This window comes from Hirsutella rhossiliensis (genome assembly GCF_020360975.1).
Source record: "Hirsutella rhossiliensis strain HR02 chromosome Unknown scaffold00001, whole genome shotgun sequence".
Classification (NCBI taxonomy): Eukaryota; Fungi; Ascomycota; class Sordariomycetes; order Hypocreales; family Ophiocordycipitaceae; genus Hirsutella; species Hirsutella rhossiliensis.
The window spans coordinates 10783087-10805392 of NW_025408667.1; the positions used below are offsets into that span (position 1 = coordinate 10783087).

The 22306-nt window shown below is 52.0% G+C and overlaps 6 protein-coding genes across 6 annotated transcripts; 2 read left to right on the forward strand and 4 right to left on the reverse strand.

Moving 5' to 3' along the window:
- Positions 1-5221: 5221 nt before the first annotated feature.
- HRG_01357 (FluG domain-containing protein) lies at positions 5222-7008 on the reverse strand (the record flags this gene model as incomplete). The annotated part of the gene is made up of 7 exons (XM_044859828.1): positions 5222-5272; positions 5409-5749; positions 5811-5859; positions 6043-6172; positions 6225-6661; positions 6722-6932; positions 6980-7008. 7 exons carry the CDS (start codon positions 7006-7008, stop codon positions 5222-5224), a joined length of 1248 nt encoding a protein of 415 aa, XP_044726228.1.
- Positions 7009-9391: 2383 nt separating this feature from the next.
- On the forward strand, positions 9392-10037 carry HRG_01358 (uncharacterized protein; the record flags this gene model as incomplete). Its single annotated transcript, XM_044859829.1, has 2 exons — positions 9392-9873; positions 9935-10037. 2 exons carry the CDS (start codon positions 9392-9394, stop codon positions 10035-10037), a joined length of 585 nt encoding a protein of 194 aa, XP_044726229.1.
- Positions 10038-11512: 1475 nt separating this feature from the next.
- On the reverse strand, positions 11513-11827 carry HRG_01359 (uncharacterized protein; the record flags this gene model as incomplete). The annotated part of the gene is made up of 1 exon (XM_044859830.1): positions 11513-11827. One exon carries the CDS (start codon positions 11825-11827, stop codon positions 11513-11515), a length of 315 nt encoding a protein of 104 aa, XP_044726230.1.
- A 1693-nt stretch (positions 11828-13520) lies between these two features.
- On the reverse strand, positions 13521-15307 carry HRG_01360 (FluG domain-containing protein; the record flags this gene model as incomplete). The annotated part of the gene is made up of 7 exons (XM_044859831.1): positions 13521-13543; positions 13800-14048; positions 14110-14244; positions 14311-14471; positions 14524-14960; positions 15021-15231; positions 15279-15307. 7 exons carry the CDS (start codon positions 15305-15307, stop codon positions 13521-13523), a joined length of 1245 nt encoding a protein of 414 aa, XP_044726231.1.
- Positions 15308-16199: 892 nt separating this feature from the next.
- Positions 16200-17200, forward strand: HRG_01361 (PIF1-like helicase domain-containing protein; the record flags this gene model as incomplete). The annotated part of the gene is made up of 2 exons (XM_044859832.1): positions 16200-16592; positions 16745-17200. The coding sequence occupies 2 exons, from the start codon at positions 16200-16202 to the stop codon at positions 17198-17200; spliced, it is 849 nt and encodes a 282-aa protein (XP_044726232.1).
- Positions 17201-18994: 1794 nt separating this feature from the next.
- Positions 18995-19914, reverse strand: HRG_01362 (GLEYA domain-containing protein; the record flags this gene model as incomplete). Its single annotated transcript, XM_044859833.1, has 3 exons — positions 18995-19003; positions 19063-19499; positions 19755-19914. The coding sequence occupies 3 exons, from the start codon at positions 19912-19914 to the stop codon at positions 18995-18997; spliced, it is 606 nt and encodes a 201-aa protein (XP_044726233.1).
- Between the last annotated feature and the right edge of the window lie 2392 nt (positions 19915-22306).

A 22306-nucleotide genomic window follows, 5' to 3' on the forward strand; every position in this document is an offset into this window, starting at 1 on the left:
GAAGTCTAGCCGTGTAAAGTTGAGCTCGCCGGAGTCTATGAAGCGGCGAAGAGCTTTCTGCTGTGCGTGCTTGAGGGGCTGAAAGACGCCAACGTCGAGAGGCTGGAGGATATGCGTTGAATGTGGAGGGAATACAGCTATGATAATATCGAATTTGATGCAATATTGTATAAAATCGATGCTTGTATGGCCTGTGAAGCCGTCGATAACGAGAAGACGATAGATTCGCTCGCTTTCTGGGATGGATCGTGGCTCAACTTCATGGAATGGGAATTCTAGCTCTCTCGACCACTCGTCAACGCCAAACCACTCTTCAAGCGTCTTTCCGCTGCGTTGAGCGCGGGCAGAGTGCCTCCAAGACCATATGTTAAACTGATGGACCCAGTCTAGCGTTATCTCAGCGTTGCTGAAGCCTGTATCAGAGCGGGCAAATCGAACATCGCCAGGAGCGTCAATCTGGCCCCAAGACTCGCAAGGGAATGTGTGGAAAACAAGCCATGGAGGAATCGTATTCCCAACAGCGTTGGCGGCGGCAATAAGCGTACAAGACTCACGATTCCCAGGATCAGAGACTTGAGGGCGTTGATCACGCGTTGTTCGAACGATAAGAACGTGGACTCGATCGCGGAGGCTTCCGATACGGATGCCGCACTCATCTTCGTTCCAGACCTCTGACGGCCCGATGCCGTGGTTCGTGATAATCTCAGAGAGCCTCTTAAAGAAGCTCTCGACGTGGCAAACATCGCCTGCCTCGAACGACTTCCTTGACCGCTCAACCGCCTTAATGTATGTGACCCGAAGCTCTGGGTGGTCATCAAGCCAGCGACGATACCAGTGTTTTGATGGCGGCTGACAGTTAGGATTGCGTCGGCGAAGGAGCTCAAGAGCGGCAGCCTCGACCTGCTGTTTGCTGGCTGGGAAGCCGCTTTTCTGAAGCCAGCAGACGTATGCGGCGAGAGCGCTATCTTCCTCGTTCGAAAGCAGCCTTGGCCGACCGATGCGGGCGACACCACCACGATATCTCTGTACGGCCTTCTGGACCGTCGCGCTCGGCACGTTGAAGATACGCGCTGCCTGACGCACAGAGACTGGCTTTGGGGGCGCTCCGCGCGTCTTGCGGCGCCGCCCTTCAACAAATGCATCGTGAGATTCAATAATCAGCCTCGCCGCCCGGTCTGCGGCGGTTAGACTCGTCATGGCGTAATTGCGACGCTGGAACACCTCTTGAGCACCACGCGTGGTGGCGTTTTGGTGGGAATACACACCAATTACGCGCTAGCCGTGGTAGTGGGGGGCGTGTTCAGCTGTCTACGGGTTTTGGGCCTGTCTACGACTTTTGGGACCAACTACCCGTTGATCTTGGTGTGGGGCCACAGCAGCCCAACTAAGTGTCTTCGCCACTTAGTTGGCCCAAAAAATCCGGCACAGCCCAAAAAATCCGGCACAGCAGCCCACCTCCAAAACGTCAACCCTATGCATCTCAACCGCGTTTTCTCGCGCAACTTGACTTTATTTACGTATCTTTTTGCCGGAATACATTATGACAGATAACATGGCTACCCTGGAGGCAGCAAAGCCGTTCTGGCGTCTCGTCGCGACCCCAGAGCCGATGTTCGTCGCTCAACAACACCAAAAGAACGCCTCTTTCCGTGCGAGATGCGGCCATCCGTTACAATGTGAAGAGCTCATCCGTACAGAGAGCCATTAATTTCATAAGAAACCCCTTTTCCCGTGCTCCAGGGCGTCCATTGGCGCTGACGGAGGACGAAGACGACGCCCTGGTTGCGTATGTACAGTGGATGGAACGCACCGGCATGCCCGCCACGAGAGAGCAACTTGAAGCTGTTGCAAATGCAATAAGAATGCGTCGAGATCCCAATGCCCGCCCGGTCTCGTCAAGTTGGCTTGACAATTGGCGTGGAAGTCATCCTGCGATCGCGAAGACGTATCTCAAAGCAGTTGAACGAGCCGGAAGTCCTTTGAAGCCCACGGGGTAGAAGAAGTCGAATTTTTCTACTCAAAGCTTCGAGAAATCATCACCAGCTACCGTATTGGCAGTTCAGAGATCTGGAATGAAGACGAGGCCGGAATACGCATTGGGTGCCTGCGAGAACGCATCCAAGTTCTCATCACGCGCACCACTAGAGTCAAGAGCACCCGGCCCCGAGTTTTAGACCCAGCAAACCGAGAATCCTGCACGGTAATTGCCTCAGTTAACGCAGTGGGGGACTCTCTTCCACCCTGGCTTGTTTTCCAACATTACCCTACCACCAACTGGGCCGGCATCGACATCATGACAGGCGTACGGTTTGCCCAGTCGCCAACTGGCTTTTCCAACGCAGAGATACACCTTGAGTGGGCAAGGCATTTCAACTGCTGGTCTTGGGCATCGTCAGCGCAAGCAAAACAGTCAGGAAATTCGCTGGAAGAGTGGTTCGGCTGTGACGAGCATCTTCGGCGCCCCAACATGGGGATGAGTCGCGTGGAGGCGCCGCCAAACCAACGGCCTGACGACGAGAAGATCTACCGATTGCTTGTTGTGGATGGCTTTACAGGGCATACCACCCTTGACTTTGCTGAGTATTGTATCAAGTTTGATATCATCATTGCTATTTTCCTCCACATTCCACCCACCTCATGCAGCCGCTTGATGTTGGGGTATTCCAGCCACTAAAGTCAGCACATCAGAAAGCGCTTCGAAGTCGCTCGCAGAAGGCAACATATCATTTTCGCGGGTCAACTTCCTCACAGCTTTTCAGGACGTATATGAGGCTGGCTTCACGCGGCATAACATTATGGCGGCATTTGAAAAAACAGGCCTCTTTCCTGTCGACCCAGCGCCGGTGATCACCAAGATCCTCCACGAGCAGCTACGACAACAGCAGCCGATCAATCCTGCATACGCCTCGCTCCTACCCTCGGAGACGCGTTTCCAAGTCGCCGCGGATGCCCTCAATGATATCCGGCAACGGTATGGGCCCCTCATGAGCTCGCCATCACGAGAAAACTTGCGGGTTCTTGCGAAAGTGAACACCGAGTCTATCGCGATGGCGTCACATTCCCAGGGCATAGTCAGCGATAAGAATAGCCGAACCCAGGCGTATGCGAATCGAATGAAGAGAGGCAAGATTGTCAGGCCGCGCGGAGAGTTTATCACGAGCTCCAGCATGGCCGACATCACCCGGGAGTATGAGGAGCTCCAGGCAAAGCAAACCCGGCTTCAAACGCGCCAGGAGATAAGGATGCATCTTAAACGAGTTCGTGGAGAGATGCAGAAGATCCGAGAAGACTATAAAGTCGGGAAGAAGCAGTTAGTCAATGGCAGAGTCAAGACATTGAACTTTAAGCCCTGGCTAGAGTTTACGGGACGAGACGTTGAGTTCTACACTCTGGAGCAAAGTTGCGATACCCTCATGCGGGAGCTCAAAGAGCCATCCAAGGAATCCTTTTTCTATGATACCACGAAGAGAAATAACTCCGCCAGAGATGTCAGGGCGCGCGCAGCGACCCGACCTCGCCCACTTACAGATATGTCGTCGTTGCCCGGCAGTGACGATACCGTCTATTTCACAGGCCTCGATCTTGACAAACATAGTGAGGATGGCGCCGACGATGAAGACGAGGACAATTTACTCGACACGCAAGAGAATATACCCTCATCGCCGCCGTTAGCAGCGGTTGAAGCGGTAGTCGATACACCATGCCCTCGACCGCGCACCCGATCGTCCAACAAGATACAGCAGACGCTCCAGGAACACAGGTATGGATAAAATAGCTCTCAGAGACGCACAACAGGCGAAATTACTACATAATACGTCTATTTGGACTCACAAACGCGGTCTTCCTATCTCTTCGACTGGAAGGCGGCAGCTCCTAAATAGGCCCAAAGACGTGATTTTTTTTTCACTTTTCGTTGTTACTTGCGTCTTTAGGTGATCCGCAGCTATTGATCACATGTATATTTTAGCTATTTGAAGTCGCATTGACGGTACCATGAAGCGAAGCGTAGAATTTCCCTTGATTTTGCACCCCAAATTGAGGACCCTGCTGTGCCGGATTTTTTGGGCCAACTAAGTGGCGAAGACACTTAGTTGGGCTGCTGTGGCCCCACACCAAGATCAACGGGTAGGCGTTTTACACAGCGCCGCACAGAGCTCGACAGCACTCAGGCAGACATCGGCTGGCTAAGGGTTCGTTCTATTACCAACGGTGGCCAACAGCCGATGCGCAGTAAGTGCGGAGCTGCCACTAACGCTGAGCGCCGACACGCGGTTGCCAGTAATTGCCGGCTGCGAGTTTCTGTCAACCAAGGGATGCCGGTAACCTATGGGCGTCGGGTGCCGGTACCTTAAAGGAGCTGGTAACGTCCGGGCGCTTAGCCATACGTTGCTAGTAACACTATGGGAATGGCGCCAGGAACCGTTGTGGAGTAGGGTTCTGTCACCAGTACCTGGCGTGACATTTTCCTACGCTGTTCCCAGTAACCGCTCGCGCGCACTCACTTCAAGGAAAGCCACTCACGATAGAAATACAGCAACAATCCGGTCTAGGGACTGGGACTAAGACAATTTAGAGCCTCGCATGATCAACACCTATAGACATAGTCGAATCTTCAGGTGAAGAGAAGAAGGCTAGGATATTTCTTTGGTCAGACCTAACAAGGCAACAGGTCTTCTTTTGGAGTCATGCCAAAGAGGTGACAAATGGAATTTTGCTTCACGACATCCACTTTGACCGAGTAGGGACACTGATTGCTTTTCTGGTGCTGTGTACTGAGGACTTGAAATTGCTAGCTAGGACTTGAAGGAAATTTTATAGCGGTTGAAGATGTCATACTTATGAACCTTCGCTAAATGACTCTGAAAGCTGTTCATGTCTCCAAAGGAAATACTTTCCAATTTGCAATTAGGCTCCGGACACATCACAGATCGCATACCAAAGCCTTGGAGATGCTGGGATACTAGATGATCTCTTGCTCTGTAGGCAGAGAAATACTTGTAAGCCCGTTTGGTCCGAGGCGCCGTCTCATCCCAAAAACACATAAAGCACTGGTCTCTGCTACATGTTTTCGGAAAGTCGACTGCAACGTCTTTGGCTACCTTCTTTGGCGGGCGAGACTCGATCTTCCTTCCTAGCGTAACCATCGCGTGTGTCGTATAGAGCCGGTGTTTCAATCTTGTCTCGTCATCGAGTTCCTTCGTATCGGCGCAAATAAGTTCGGCTAAAAGTCTTCGTTCTTCCAAGCTGTAGGATTGGTGAGGTTGCCAAGATCCTGGCGTCAAGTCTAGGAAAGAGTGGCTCTCGTCCCTGAGTTGGGCATTGATCTCTATGGTATGGATTGCATCGAAAAACTCGTCTCTGGCGCTGACTTTGGCCAGTTTCCGTAGGTACGACCTTGTCGATCGCACTTTGTTCTCTACCGTGCGATACATCTCGAACAGCCGCGTGCCAGCTTCCTCGGCCTCCTTGATTGTTCTTGACTCGCGACGGACCTCGTTACTGAGAGAATCGCGAAGACCGATGAGGCCGACAAGCGTGGGATTCGTCTTAATCTTCCTCAGCTCGATGGCACTGGCGTCGGTTGGTGCCCTGGGATCAGCATGCCGGCTCATGTGGCCGGCCGCTTTCAACAATGCCTTATTTGAGGGGCGACCCAGAAACGCCGCTACCGTGTCGCACTGAACCCTCTGATTGATGTAGGCTTGGTAAGTTGCCGCGTTGATGTGGCACATGACTTGTTGCAGCTGCGCTTGCGTTGCGGTGCCTGGAAAATTCAGCGAATAAAGCCATACACTGACCTGACTACGTACTCTCAACCGCTTCCCCTGACCCTCGGCGAATGCAGTACGGATTCAGGATCTGCATGAAGCCTGTTACGAGCCCTAGTCTCTGCAAATAGTAGAGATAGGTATGGTAACGGAGCGCTTCGGTGTTAGACGTGCGGACTGCTCCATCGTTTACTGATACAGCTTGTCGAAATATCGGTATGTCTCTCACGCTCTTCCGCCAACGAAACTCCAAAGAATGTCGTGGGGATGGGACCCTGATTCGATAGAAGTCGTCCACTTTCTGAATGTTCGCTTCGAATGCTTGGTCGAGAAGTGCAAGGGCCAAAAGATGAAGCACGGCATCAAACAACAAGTCGTCGACTTCGTAGAAGATGAAAGTTTTTCTGGGAACCCGGTGTTAGCCAGAGCCAGTATAAGCGCTGAGGAATCACTCACGGGTTTTCTCTTCGCTCCCAGCCTTTCGTGTACCTAAGCGTCATCTCCATGGCTGGAAGGTCTCTTCCTCCATCTGGGTTTTTGAGGAGGAGCAGCTGGACATCCCTGTAGCAAATTGTCTTGAAATCATCCTCTTTTGGGTCAAATTCATCCGCACATTCCACCTGAGTCGCTTCATCTTCACAACCGAAGTAATGGTCGTTGACGGCGTTTTTGTCGAGTCGCTTGTATGCAAGTACTCTGGGGCGTGTGGCTGTATACGCTTGAAGCAAAATCAGGAAGGCTAATTGTATGCGCTGGCGCTCATCAGGGAAGACTGAAGTGTCATGGACCCAATGATGATGCTGCACAAGATACACGTCGTCGACGCCCATGACGGGCTTCTCGTTCACCGACGTGTCGAGCTTGTAACGAATAGTTAGATACCCGTTGATATACTATTGAGCAGTGAGCTAATCGTGCAAGACACAAGCTTCCACGATTGAGACAAAACTCACGTCATTGATCTCTTCGTTCGCCTGCTTGCTAAAATCAACTCCAACAGACTTCCGGCACACCTGGAAAAGAATTCTTTTGTAGGCATGAACGGTGCTTCTCTTGCGAATTCTTCGATGCGAGTCCAGCATCCACTCCAAAAATGTCATGATATCTTCCTTTGTCGATTCTGCAAGATGATCAAGCGGATCGACTGACAGGTGTACGCAGTGTCTAGTCTCATTAACCTGTTGCTTGGATACAACAGAAAGGTCGCTTACCTTGTCCATTTCTGTTTTACTCCATGCATGTTGACCTTCGTTGTCTCGGCGTGCCGCTTTTTGACAGCCCCATGTTTTTGGAGTCGCTCGCGCTTCGACCGGTAGTAGGCTGGCGAGTGCTGAGCTCGCGATAAACTTTTGGATACCGCCATGGTTTGCTCTCACGTATCTTGGAGCTTCCGGAGAATGAAGCAAAGGTTCGTAGCCGGATGGCATGTAGCCTGTCAATTAATACATCCCGACGTTGTTAAAATTAATAATACGCTGCGGTTCGATTAGGGGGTCGGTACGGCCGGGGATGGTGGGGCACGTCGGAGCTGCGGCGGAGGGTGGAGACGAATAACGCACGCCCCGCCCACCGGCGCTTCGCAAAATGTCCTCCGAAAAGGGCAGCCCATCCTCCAGAAGTGGAAGCACTTTCTCCAAAAATGGAAGCACATTTGCGGTGAACCTGCACTTTTGCCGTAATAACTGTACTAATCTTTCTTCTCTAACTAAACAAATTCGAATAGACATGATGCCTCAAATCCTGCATGAGCGACGGACTCAACCCTTCCCCAGCTAGCAATGCCCCTTCCGTTCGTGTAGAAAGATAGGCGCATACGCTGATGAGTTTGACAGGAATATCCCTAAATGATCTCGAAGTGACCACTTCGAGCCACCTTCTACCGAACTGCAGTGTGTCGAATCCGAAACCCCGAGAGCGTTGCTTGGGATTCCTATGGAGAAGTTAGCTTTGGTGGACGCAAAAGACGATGAATACGTACAATAACGAGTCGGCTTCTTCTGAGAAAGCACTTAGAAGCATTTCAGACGGTCCACAGAGCTGCTTCCACTGATCACCACATATCTTCCTTCTCAACAATGTCTTTCTCTGTGCCGAATTTTGGAAGGAGTATCCCTGGGAACCAAGATATTTGTCAATGGCCATATCTGCGTCGCTTCGATCCGATTGATATAGGCCGCTTTTCCTGTGTAGTCTAATCCTCTCCTCCAAGAAATCTAGAAATCGCGATAACTGCGCGTAGCCGAATCTACGTGGTAACTTTGAGCACCTGCACTTTTGAGATTGTTGTGGTAGCTGCTTCCCGGCAATGACAGTGTCGATAGCTGCAACGGCTTGCTTCATGAATGAATCTGTAACTGGACCTTCAATAGGAATGGCGGTTTGGTCAAAGAGCGAGGCCCAAGACGTCAGAGTGTTCTCCCAGTTCCCTGCAAAGTACACAAGCGCGTCACATCTGACGAAGTTGCGAGAATGATGCGCCGCTTCTGTCAAAACATCCATCCCGAACAATGATGTCTGGCCCAGTGGACCTTCCTCAGTCTTCGTTTCATTAGTTTTTGCAGCTATTCAAAGTCTGATTGGCGTATTGCTAGCGTACCTCGGTGATCGAGTCGTACGAGTTTAGTGCGAGGGCCAAGAAGCGGTTGCTCGGTGCACCTCGGATCCCTTTGGGCTCCGTTGAAATGTGCCTTAACGGGCAAAGAGGCGTTCGCTGATCAATTGCCAAGTCCTGCAGCTGGATGCATTGAGTGCCAAAGAGTAACTGATGTCTCGCAGGTTCATACCGGTCAAGCAGTTCGCCAAAAAGTGATCGACGGCCCGATGGTTCCGGCGACTCGCTACGTTCAAAAAGTGACTCGTGGCTTTCCATGCTGATAGCTTTTGCTAGGCGGAGCCTATCCTGTGCTGACTGTTGATAATGTTCAGTGGAATGGAAGACGGCAGTGCACAACGGCCCTCGTGGCGCTGGTCGGACTGGTGTCCAAATATGTCTGTGGCTACCTTATAATAGATTATCTCAGTGTTGTTGATTATTTTAACTGTTTATCTGGAGACTTTATGTTGAAACCCAAAAGGGGGGGGTTCCGATTTTCATTGTGCTCGCTGGCGGGCTAGTTACCCCGCCCAAATCCTCAAATTAAGCGCGCCGTAAATAGTACTCCTCCGTAAAAATTAGTGCTCTGCGAAAGTTAGTGCCCGCTAAAATACGGGCTCCGTTAAAATAAGCAACCGTTAAAACAGGCACCTGTTAAAATAAGCACCCGTTAATATAAACACTGGTTTGAAATTGGTGTGGACGACGCGTCCACGGGCATCACTAAAACAAGTAATCCGCTAACAAGCTTTGGTCCTATCAACTAGTAATCGGCCAAACCAAGAAGTCCGTTAGAATAAGCGATCCGTTCAAAAGGCAATCTGTTCAATCAACTGATCAGTTAAATCGAGCGATCCGTTAAAATTCGCCTGAGGGTACTAAGTACTGACGGTGCAGAAGGGTCTGCTCGACCGTGGCGATGAGCTCTGAGATCTACTTAACCGAGGCGGGCCTCCCAGATCTACTTCACCGAGGCCCTCCTTCATTGCATGGTCAGGAAAACATTCATCATTGCGACTAACTTATCGAAATGGCGACAATTCATCCGTTCCAAAATGCACAACAGTTCTCTGTTGGATTGTGGCTCCGTAACGATGTCACGGACCAAGTTGTCCACCAAGCTCACAACTTCTGGGTCGAAATGACCATCGAGACAACCCCAGATGGGAGTACCGAAAAGGATCATATTATGAAATCACTAAGGGCCATTGACGAAATATCGACTGATATGACCAAACCATATTGGCAACGACGACTGGCTTATTTGCAGCTCCACCGCGCTCTCGAGATACTCAAGCAGATCGTCGGACACAAAAGACTAAAGAGACAATTCAACCGCTCCTGCGGCAAAGGGAATTCTTCCGAAGTCATCGAACTCTACTCGAATGCCCTGCATGGGAAGAGTGGGCATCATGTCGGTCGTCAGATGCGGCTTGCCAAGCGGTGGTCGCTAGCCCTGCGTAACTCTCTGTTCCTAGCAGTAGCATACTCAGATTATTCTGGGGCTAGAATGTTCGTAACAGTATCCTGCGTTTAGCTCCGTTCAAAAGACACACTAACAAATTTGATTCAGGAAGAACTTCGCTGTCACTCACGAAAATTTGAGAAACGTATCGCGAGAGGCTGTACAAGCAATACGTCAACAACATGGTTCTTACAAGGTGTTCCCGATTTAACGCCCTGTGCTTCACGCCAACTTGTTTCCCGACAAATTACTATACTCTTATGTAGCAATATAGCCCGAGAATGCAGTGTGCTTTTGTCTGCTGGTCCTGTGAAAGTTCATAGTCCATGGCCCACTACTCGATATGCTGGCGTAAATGCAACTCCCCATGGTTGAATTATAAGGCGCATACACACAACGAAACAGAGAGTGAAGAACGGGGGCCAATGAATCAATTTATTGATCTCTGACGAGCTCCTTCAGGGGCCATGCGACCCTACTTTAATAACCACGAAATGCCTCTCAGCCCCGTGCTTTTTCCCTGGAAAAGTCAATCCAGCCAGTAGTTGGAATCATCCAGCCATCTACCGTGGCCAAGCACCTTAGGCACGTGATAGGATGGCCCGAACCTGTTGTACCTTTTGCCCACTTCCAACACTGTCACGTCTCAGCTCTCACTGGTCATTTTCCCTCTTCCTTCATGAGCCACGAGTCGACAAAGTGTTGGCGCACCCCCATGTAAACGTCTGCCGGCAGCTTGTCCATCCCTGGTGCGAGACTGAAGCTTTTCATGAAGAGGCATGTCTTGCGAGTGGGGCGTGGCGACTCTCGATAGAGGCTCGCCAAGCATGTGTCATTTGACGAGGCATTATCGCAGACGCCTGCGCCGATCCGATCGTACTCGCCGAATATGTCATACATTGTCGTTGCTTGGCTGTCTCCGGAATGAGATCCCCACATACAGCGCAGCGCGAGAAGTCGGGATTGGACTTACTAGGAAGCGTCAAGATAGTGAGCGTGGAGGCCAAGGAAAGCGTACCGGTTTGGAGAAGTCCACATGTCAGAACTAAAGCTAATCCTTGTCACTGCCTTCTCCAGTTGACTTCGCGACGAGCCAGAAGGAAAAGATTGGGAAAGGCTGATAAAAATTGTAACAGGCTTGAGAGAGGGAGGTCATATTCCATTATAATCTGTCTGTCTTGTCTGTTATGGACGGTACCGCTGGCGTCCCTACTCTATGGCAAATATGGAATTTAGCGACTCGCAAAGCAAGCCCAGCAGGAGAAAGATTCTCCTTACTATCACGTGTTGGAGTCTTGAGCTTTTCCGGCGGACGCTTGTACACGATGAGACAGCGCACCGTGCAACTCCACTTCCGCTTAGCGTAATGGTAGGTAGTAGTGTATTTTCCGTCCAGCAGCTTTTGGCCGCTCAGTCTCCGCAGGGGAGCACAGGACGTGCTGAGCTAGCAGATGTCTACATGCTACATATCGTACACTTCACCCACTATCCAGCATTTCATCGGCTCAAAGGCGCTCATGACAATCCTGTTGCCCGTCAGCGGGACGTCCAGGCATGAAGAGAAAGCTGTCCGGTGGTCAAATCAGCCAATTTGCTTCTGGGGCCTTGCAGCCCTTGATGACCTCGGCGATCGCATGGTCGCCAGACCTTGACGCCGCCCGAGATCGGAGCAGGTAACAGAAAGAATTAAGGGGGAAAGGTGAGGTGAGAGAAGACGTAGAAGAGCATCTTCTTCCAGTAGTTGGTCTTTGGTTTGGGCAGCGTGTTGGGCCCGTCGCGGCTCATGCGCAGGGCGGCAGCGCTCTCCGACAGGCCCCGGTCCTGGGCGACATTGAGCTGCTGGCAGATGGTGTCGACGCCGGGCTCGTGGAAGTCGAGGTTGGCAAAGCAGTCCTCGTTCTTGGCGGCGTCCTTGGGGTCGGCCGGGGCGTCGACATTGCGAGACTCGGAGACGTAGATGGAGAGGGTGCGGTACTCGATGGGGACGCCAGGGTAGGGCATATCGAAGCGCGACAGCGAGACGCCCGGCTCCGGGAGCGCGTCAGGGGGCGGGAGAGTTCTGGTAGAAGAAGGACTTGTGCCCGAAATTGACAGGTTGGTGATCTCGCCACTTGACCCCAGAGAAGACATTTCTATATCTATAGCAACGAAAGTGAGGCGTTCGTCGATGCTTTAGGGGCTTGTTTGGTTCGTAGATATCACAACGAGTCAAGATATTGGATTCATGCTCGTAGCAACCCGGAGAATCACTGGTGAAGAATGAGATTGGGAACGACTACCTACCAAGCTGGATCCTGGAGGTACGGAGCGTGAGGTGGAGAGGCTTAGCGTGAGGAGTAGAGAAAGCGTGAGGCGGAGAGAGCATGTGTCATAACGAGCATTACGCGGCGAGAGCATGACGCGGAGAGGGAGCGTGAGACGGAGATGGAGCGTGAGACGCAGAGGGAACGTGAGGCGGAGAGGGAGCGTAAAGTGGAGGGACGTACCGGTACCTTGAGGCGGGCTCATGTAACGGTGACGAAAGCGTCCACCTCGACCTCGTAGGCGACAAGAATCTCCCGGGCCGTTTTATACAGCGCCGTGCAGAGCTCGGTAGCAGTCAGGCGCACATCGGCCGGCCTGTTAAACGTTCGTTCTATCACCAACGAGGGCCAAAGGCTGATGCGCCACTAATCGCTAAGCGCCGGCCCGCAAGGCGCTGGTAACGACGACACGCGGTTGCCAGTAATTGCTCGGCTGCGAGTTTCTGTCAACTAAGGGCTGCCAGTAACCTATGGGCGTCGGTTGTCGGTACCTTAAAGGGACTGGTAACCTCCGGGCGCTTAGCCATACCTACGCTGCTACCCACGAGCGAGGTGCCAGCAACCGTTGTGGAGCAGGGTTCGGTCACCAGTAACTAGTATGACGTTGGGCGTCTAGTTACTGGTAACTAGGCACCTCTGCTGCGTGAGAAGGCGCTAAGCTGCCTTTCCCTGCCACTGTTTCTAGTAACCGCTTGGGCGCACCATACACTGAAAAAAGCCATTCAAGATAGAGGCATCACGGAGGACTGGGGCGGAGGAAATTTCTAGAGCCTCGCATAATTAACACCTATAACTAGACGTAGTCGTATTCTGAATTGAAGAGGAGAAAGCCAGGCTGTTGTTTTTGCAAACCTCGTTCTGTAGACACGTTACATAGGAACTCGATTTACGATATGCACCTTCTATTGAGCAGGATACTGCCTGCTTCTCTTATGCCATATATAGACTAGGTAAAGTTGCTAGCTAAGACTTGAAGGAAATTTTATAACGGTTGAAGATGTCGTACTTGTGAGCCTTAGCTAAATGACTCTGGAAGCTGTTCATGTCCCCAAAGGAAATATTCTTCAATTTGCAATTAGGTTCCGGACACATGACAGGCCTCACGCCAAGTCCTTGGAGATGCTGGGAGACGAGATGATCTCTTGCTCTGTAGGCAGAGAAATACTTGTAGGACCGTTTGGTCCGAGACGCCGTCTCATCCCAAAAACACATAAAGCACTGGTCCCTTCCACATGTTTCCGGGAAGCCAATTGCAACGTTTTTGACTACCATCTTTGGCGGGCGAGACTCGATCTTCCTTCCCAGCGTAACCATCGCGTGTGTCGTATAGAGCCGGTGTTTCAATCTCGTCTCGTCATCGAGTTCCTTTGTATCGGCGCAAATAAGTTCGGCTAAAAGTCTTCTTTCTTCCAAGCTGTAGGATTGTTGAGGTTGCCAAGATCCTGGCGTTAAATCTAGGAAAGAGTGGCTCTCGTCCTTGAGTTGGGAATTGATCTCTATGGTATGGATCGCATCGAAGAACTCGTCTCTGGTGTTGACTTTGGCCAGTTTCCGTAGGTACGACCTTGTCGATCGCACTTTGTTCTCTATAGTGCGATACATCTCGAACAGCCGTGTGCCAGCTTCCTCAGCCTCCTTAATCGTTCTTGACTCGCGACGAACCTCCTTACTGAGAGAATCGCGAAGACCGATGAGACTGACAAGCGTGGGATTCGTCTTAATCTTCCTCAGCTCGATGGCACTGGCGTCGGTTGGTGCCCTGGGATCAGCATGCCGGCTCATGTGGCCGGCCGCTTTCAACAATGCCTTATTTGAGGGGCGTCCCAGGAACGCTGCCACCGTGTCGCACTGAACTCTCTGGTTGATGTAGGCTTGGTAAGTCGCCGCGTTGATGTGGCACATGACTTGCTGCAGCTGTGCTTGAGTTGCGGTGCCTGGAAAGGTCAGCGAATGAAGCCATACACTGACCTGATTACGTACTTTCAACCGCTTCTCCCGAACCTCGGCGTATGCAGTATGGATTCAGGATCTGCATGAAGCCTGTTACGAGTCCTAGTCTTTGCAAATAGTAGAGGTAGGTATGGTAACGGAGCGCCTCGGTGTTAGACGTGCGGACTGCTCCATCGTTCGTTGATACAGCTTGGCGAAATATCGGTATGTCTCTCATGCTCTTCCGCCAACGAAACTCCAAAGAATGCCGTGGGGATGGGACTCTGATTCGATAGAAGTCGTCCACTTTCTGGATGTTCGCTTCGAATGCTTGGTCGAGAAGTGCAAGGGCTAAAAGATGAAGCACGGCATCAAATAACAAGTCGTCGACCTCGTAGAAGATGAAGGTTTTGCTGGGAACCCGGTGTGAGCCAGGGCCAGTACAAGTGCTGAGGAGTCACTCACGGGTTTTCTCTTCGCTCCCAGCCTTTTGTGAACCTAAGCGTCACCTCCATAGCTGGAAGATCTCTTCCTCCGTCTGGGTTTTTGAGGAGGAGCAGCTGGACGTCCCTGTAGCAAATTGTCTTGAAATCATCCTCTTTTGGGTCAAATTCATCCGCATAGTCCACCTGAGTCGCTTCATCTTCACAGCCGAAGTAGTGGTCGTTGACGGCGTTCGTGTCGAGTCGCTTATATGCGAGTACTCTGGGACGTGTGGCTGTATACGCTTGAAGCAAAATCAGGAAGGCTAACTGTATGCGCTGGCGCTCATCAGGGAAGACTGAAGTGTCATGGACCCAATGATGATGCTGCACAAGATACACGTCGTCAACATCCATGACGGGCTTCTCGTTCACCGACGTGTCGAGCTTGTAACGAATAGTTAGATACCCGTTGATATACTATTGAGCAGTGAGCTAATCGTGCAAGACACAAACTTCCACGATTGAGACAAAACTCACGTCATTGATCTCTTCGTTCGCCTGCTTGCTGAAATCAACTCCCACAGACTTCCGGTACACTTGAAAAAGAATTCTTTTGTAGGCATGCACGGTGCTTCTCTTGCGAATCCTTCGATGCGAGTCGAGCATCCACTCCAAAAATGTCATGATATCTTCCTTTGTCGATTCTGCAAGATGACCAAGCGGATCGACTGACAGGTGTACGCAGTGTCTAGTCTCATTAGCCTGTTGCTTGAATACAACAGAAAGGTCGCTTACCTTGTCCATTTCTGTTTCACTCCATGCATGTTGACCTTCGTTGTCTCGGCGTGCCGCTTTTTGACAGCCCCATGTTTTTGGAGTCGCTCGCGCTTCGACCGGTAGTAGGCTGGCGAGTGCTGAGCTCGCGGTAAGCTTTTCGATACCGCCATGCTTTGCTCTCACGTATCTTGGAGCTTCCGGAGAATGGAGCAAATGTTCGTGGCCGAATGGCATGTTGCCTGTCAATTAATACATTCTGATGCTGTTAAAATTAATGCACTGCGGTATGAATAGGGGGTCAGTGGGGGCCGGGGATGGTGAGGCACCTCGAAAGCTACAGCGGAGGGGTGGAGACGAATAGCGCACGCCCCGCCACCGGCGCTTCGCAAAATGTCCTCCGAAAAGGGCAGCCCATCCTCCAGAAGTGGAAGCACTTCCTCCAAAAATGGAAGCACATTTGCGGTGAACCTACACTTTTGTCGTAAAGCTGACATTAAATCACCCACATCGCCGGCTTGATGAGCTCCTCACTTTCGACGGCCAGGCTTTTAGTTCCCACGTTCAGGCCTTCTCCTATTGTTGGCAGCATCACAATCATGGTGATGACCATTACGGCCAGCCAAAAGAGGCTCGATTACAGCCTCAAGATGATCAATATGAGGCTCTGCCTGTGGGGGAGAATTTGATGACGAAGACTGGATTCGCCTCGCTGCCCTTTACCTGACCACCCCTTACCCAGGAAGTTCTTGACCTTCTTGGCCGCCGCGATATCGACGTCAATTACGACTGGACACGGCATGTGGGTACATATCCGGAACTTCGAGATGGCTACTGGAAGGACCTTATCGCTAGCCACCCCATGGCCAACGATGTGGAGGTCCTTGGCCTCAATGGCGTAATACGCTGAATCCACAACAACGGCTCGTGTACGACACATTCATGGGCCACTTCCAGGCGCGAAATCCCACTCAAATCCTTCTCCACGTTGATGGTGGTGGTGGCACCGGCAAGTCGTTCCTTATCAAGGTGCTTTCCTCCCATCTTCAGGCGGCCGCTCTACCGAATCCTAGCCCTATTTGCCGCGTAGCGCCAACAGGCGTTGCGAGTAACCAGATACAGGGCAGCACCATTCATTCATTGCTACGCCTCCCAGTAGGTGGTGCTTTTACCGACCTTCCCCCAGCCGACGCAGCCGCCCTTCAGTCCCGCCTACGGCACGTCAAATACCTCGTGATCGATGAAAAGAGCATGCTGGGGATTGAGCAGCTCGCGCGGATCGATTCCCGTCTGCGACAGGCCTTTCCACAGCGTAGCCTCGAGTTCTTTGGTGGTGTGAGCGTCTTGCTTGTGGGCGATTTCTTCCAGTTACCACCAGTCCGGCAAAAGCCCTGTATTCGACTAGCACCAGCCTGTCTTCGTTGGAAAGGAGAGGGCAGGTGGCCTACCGGTTATTTGACCGCACCGTCTTCCTGACCACGGTACAGCGCCAGGCTGGTGATGATCAGGCTCAGTTCCGTCGGGCGTTGCAGGAACTGCGTGAAGTCAAGTTATCCATACCGTCCTGGAACCTCCTTAGCAGTCGGGTACAGTCCAGGCTAACGCAGAGCGAGGTTGACAGCTTCAGGGCCGCTTTGCGGGTGTATTCTACCAGGGCCCGGGTCAACGAATACAATTACGAGCATATGGTGCATCTCAACGCCCCGGCAATACAGGTGGAGGCAAAGAATCAGGGCAAGGGCGCGGGGCAGGCACCAAGCGACAATGCTGGCAATCTATCTAACAAGTTCCCTGTTGCTAAGGGCGCCAGGGTAATGCTCACTACTAACCTATGGCAGCCAGCTGGCCTAGTTAACGGTGCCCAGGGTACTGTATACGATATCGCCTGGAACCCAGGCGCCGAACCATGGAAGATCCCCGGCCGTTATTATGGTGGACTTTGATAGCTACGATGGACCGCCATATCTAATAACTAACGAGGGCAGGAAAATCTCACCCATCCTCCCAGTCAGGCGTGATTTCCTTATGGGCAACGAGACCTGCGCTCGCACGCAGTTTCCCCTGATGGTGGCGTTTGCTATCACTGTTCACAAATGCCAGAGCCTAACGAAGGAGCAAATAGTTACTGATCTCGCTACACGCGACTTCCAGGCCGGTATTAGCTATGTTGCTGTGTCACGGGTTACGTCGCTGCAAGGCTTACTCCTTGAGGCGCCTTTCGATCGTCAGAGCCTCTATAACCACACGCCGACAGAAGGTTTATAAGCCTGTCTCCCTACGTGCTGCGTTTACGGCTAACTACAAAGGCTAAAGCAGGGATGAAGATGCGCCTCGCTGACCAACAACGGCGTCAGGGTCAACAGCTGAGCGATGCACCGTATCCACCACTCTACCTTGACTAAACGACGTCTTCCTATAAGCTACAGGGAAGGGGGAGGTTCGATATAGGGTATATAGTTAGATTGGGCCAGTCAAGGAGCGGTTTAAACAGCTGGATGGCCGCCGCAGGCGAAAGGGGGGTTCTAGGGGGTCCCCCCCTAGGAAAGTTGAATTGCAGGAATACGATGTTCACCCTTCGGGCTGGATATTCAGCCGTTAAGCCCCTTGCCTTGGCAACTTAACGGGTGTTCGAAGTATTTTATGGTTAGCAGCGGAAGTTCCGCGCAACATCAGTCACCGGGTCAGCTTCCGAGGCCCCTGTTGCCTAGGGAACGTGGAGATATGGGGGTAGCGGACTCTGATCGTCCGCTCCCTCATCGGCACTTTCTGCCTCAGGAGGGAGATCCTGAAGATGAGGAGCAACGTGTTACGGCGGTGGCGGGCGATGTCCCGAGTGTTCATTCGAAGGAGGTACCGAAGCTTCGATCCATCCAGCCTAGGGAACCGGTATTCGACAACTTAAGAGAAAACGGGCAATTAGCAGCAGCAATTGCGTCTGGTTTGCTGGTACAGTATACGATATCGCCTGGGCGCCTGGAGCTGACCCCATGCAAGACCCTCCCTGCGTGATCATGATGGAGTTTGACAAGTACACGGGGCCGGTATTCCTGACCACCACAGATGGCAGGAAGATTGTCCCGATTCTGCCAGTAGACAGGGACTTCCTCGTCGGAGCCACACTCTGCACTCGTACGCAGTTTCCCCTGATCGTATGCTACGCCATTACAGTTCACAAGTCGCAGAGCATCACCGAAGACATGATCGTGACGGATCTGTCCTGCCGTGACTTTCAGACCGGTTTGAGCTACGTGGCCGCCTCGCGTGTAAAAACGCTGCAGGGTCTGATGCTGGATGCCCCGTTTGACCGCAATCACCTGACTTATGAGTCGCCGCCGGAAGGAATTAAGATGAAAATGAGGGATCAGCAACTTCGCAAACGACAGGTTCTCACCCAGAATCCGTACAAGATAGGCCACGGGTCTACGTAGCTCCACTTGATGCTACCCGCGACAATAACGAGACTTTCCAAGGCACAGATGGATGTATGATTGTAGATGCTGTAGTGATTGTTCGGTGACCGCTGGACTGGTAGCCAGACTCGCAGCCTTCGGCTGATTGTACGCCTTGCACCACAGCCCTAAAAACTAAAGTGCAAGGTGTGGCGCAGTATTTTACGGATGATTCCGTATGGTATAGGTTTATTGACAATATATGGGCAATATATGGTTTAAACAAACCATACGCGTATGATTAGAAAGCCTGTCTCAACAGTTGCGGAACTTACATGCTAACTAGCGTTACCAGCACTGTCCAGCGGTGCAGTCAGACCCTCTCCCAAAAACAGACCACACTCGTGTGGATATACCCGCCCAGGAAAATGGTTGGCGCGCCTGCCACCCGGTTCTTGGATGGTCAGCGTCAATGCCGACGGTCCTCCCCAATTGCCCATTACACTTCTAATCGGATAGTATCGTCCTCCGACAAGATTGACATTAGTGCACTGGGTCGGGTTGACAAAGTCGCCTCCCAAGCTTTGGACCAGCGGCTTGGCGTTAGGATCGGGCTTGCCGGTAACACAGCTGAAGGCATTGTCGTGCCCGAAGAAGATGTCGTTTTCGTTGTCGGCGGACGAACATAGAGTGTATGAGCCCGTTACAGGAGGGCGATAAAAGCCACAGTACACAAGCGTGAAGTTATTTGCATCAACGACAATACCGCCGTTCGTGTTGCGGGTCCAGCCGGGCCAGTACGGGAAGAGGGGCAGGTCCACTTTGGGGAGATTGGGGGGGTTGGGGCCATGATCTTGGGGGAAGTAGGCGAGATTAGTTAGTGATGACTGAAGAGGACTCAGATTCTGAGTGATATAGTAGGAGGATGGATCCCCCCCCGACCTGCTGTAGCCGCCGATAGGGTTAGGGTAATAGTCAATATTCAAACCCCTAGCAGGGCAATGACGGTCTGCCTGACAAGGCCCACCGGGACTGGGGTGGCGGTGGGGATGGTGGAGATGGTCATCATGGTCAGGATGGGGGGGACAGTCCGTGGGGACGGACGGACCAGGCCGGTAGGACGGGTCCTCGCCGTCGGGCTCCGACATGGCGCCAAGCTGTTCCACCGAGACGGACTCAGTAGTGATCGTGTTGGCGTTCATGTTGTCGGGCGAGGCAATGGTGCCCGCCACAAAGGCGAGTACTACCGCTAAAGCCTCGATCTTCATCTTAGTCCAAGGAATTAGGAGTTGCTCTTTGGCAAATAGGACTAAATCTGCTAAAGAGAAAAGTAAATAAAATATAAGAGAGGCCGGGCGACTTTATCGACTTTATATTCGTTAAATCCGTGCCGAATGAAGAGGATACGAATCCGACAGGCACTGCATCCTATGTCTTCGTGCAAGGGAGAGAGAATTCCTTACTATGCATGAGGAATTTTAAGTTTTAGTTCGTAAACAGGCCTACCCGTTTATGTATGTATGTATGTGTATTTCACCCGGAGGATTTCTCCTATAGGGCCTAGACGTAAAAGCTACTGACATTTCAATACATTAATGCGTAACACCTTAAGCCCCACGGGCCTACCCGTTTAAAGTGGGTGAGCCAAAGCGAATCCCCTTAAAGTGGGGGCGGGCACGAGTAAGTGGCGAAGACACTTAGTTGGGCTGCTGTGGCCCCACACCAAGATCAGCAGGTAGGTCTGTTCACGAACTAAAACTTAAAATTCCTCATGCATAGTAAGGAATTCTCTCTCCCTTGCACGAAGACATAGGATGCAGTGCCTGTCGGATTCGTATCCTCTTCATTCGGCACGAATTTAACGAATATAAAGTCGATGAAGTCGCCCGGCCTCTCTTATTAAGCAAAGCTGTAAATTTGTGCTACGAAGTGACGAAGTACACACAGTGCGAAAATTCAGCGGAGCTTCTTTACTGAGCAAAAAGTGCGAAACTTTTAGACCCACTTTGCTAACAGTTGCGTTTTGATTGGAGCCCACTTCGAATACGTCTAGGTGATTGGTCAGATTTGCCCAGACTTTACCCGTGAACTTTGTTGTGATTGGTTAGAGCCTATGTATACTGTCTGCAGTAGAAATTATTCACACCGTAAAAGACGCCTCTGATTGGTCTAAAAGGTTTACCCGCACCTTTGCCATAGAACGTAGGGGCGCCCGGAGGACCTAATTTCCTCTTGAAAACCTCGATTCCTATCCTTTGACATTGATCTTCTGACGAGGTAAGGCAACCCCCTGGGTTGCGCACAAAAGCCTTGAGGAACGAAGACACGGTCGACTACCCGGCCGGCAGCGGAGACGGACGGCGTCGAGACCGGGCTGGAGGTCCCGTCGCAAGAGGGAGAGGCCGGCGCCGGCGACGACGCCGTGGAAGGAGACGACGGGAGGGGCCGAGGGGAAGTGGCCGTCGGGAGGCCAAGGAGCGCGGGAGGACGCCAGAAGGAGAAGTCAGCGACGCGGCAGGGGAGGAGACGCATACAGGGCGGGGGCATGGATGGTAGCCATGGTCGCGGACGACGAGCGTGGAATTGTAGACGACGGTATCGCCCGGGCCGGCGTGGAGACCGTCGCGGCACTCGAACCCCAGGGAGGGCATGGGAGTGGACGTGGCTGTTAACGAAGAACCGATGCTCGGACCGGTCGGGGTCGACGACCGGCTGGCCGTAAATCGAGAGGTTTACCTAGGCTAAAGAAGAGAGAGACAGCCGGGTCGGCGGCATCCGGCTCCGCGCGGAGGGGCGCGTACTCGGCCGGGAGCAGCTACGAGGGGACGGGCAGGAAGACACGGGCGATAGCCTTCGGCGTTAAGGTTCTTGATGCGGTGCTCGTCTTAGTGGGCGAACCTCGAGGGGCAGTCGGGCTGGGCGAAGAACATCATAGACATGTCACCGTCGACGCTCTTGCCAGTACTAAGGGGCCTCTTCAGATGCGGCGGAGAGGCGGCCGAAGACGGGGACGAAGACATGGCGAGGTTGTATAGCGTAAGAGCGACGCTGCCGTTTTGAATCGTTTAAGCGGGGCAGAATAGGAGCAGGAACTCTTCCTATTTTTGTATCGTTGGAAGAAACCGGCGGGAAGTGAAGGGCCAGGGCCGCCTTACAGAACACGAGCATAGATATTAACGGAAACACGGGAAAAATTTTAGCGGTTAGGAGAACATGGAAAGAGCGTTGTCTAGAGAATGCTATGAGAAGCGAGGGGAAAAGGGCAAAAAGGCGGTCTGCTTAGGGATAGAGGGTTTTTAAGACAACCGACATACGGGAAGCCATATTGTCACAGAATAGGGCAGCTTCATTGGCGACACGTTTAAGACATGGGGTTAAAAGCCAGTATGCAAGCATCTAACCTCGAACCAAGGCGCTTAGCGACATAGCTCCAGATAACAAGGAGAGCGTAGAATGTAAAGCACGAGTAAGAGGAAGGTGCCGTAGCGACTTACATGTAAAGACCGGCCTAGGCCGTTGCATGCGATAGCAGCAGGCAGTTCCCGGTAGGCTTAATGGAAAGTCGGCGCCGGTATAATGTGAAGAGCAGCAGCATGCTTATAGACGTACTACGGAGCTCTATATAGTACATAGGTCATTGTAAATGTAAAGTGTCCGTTA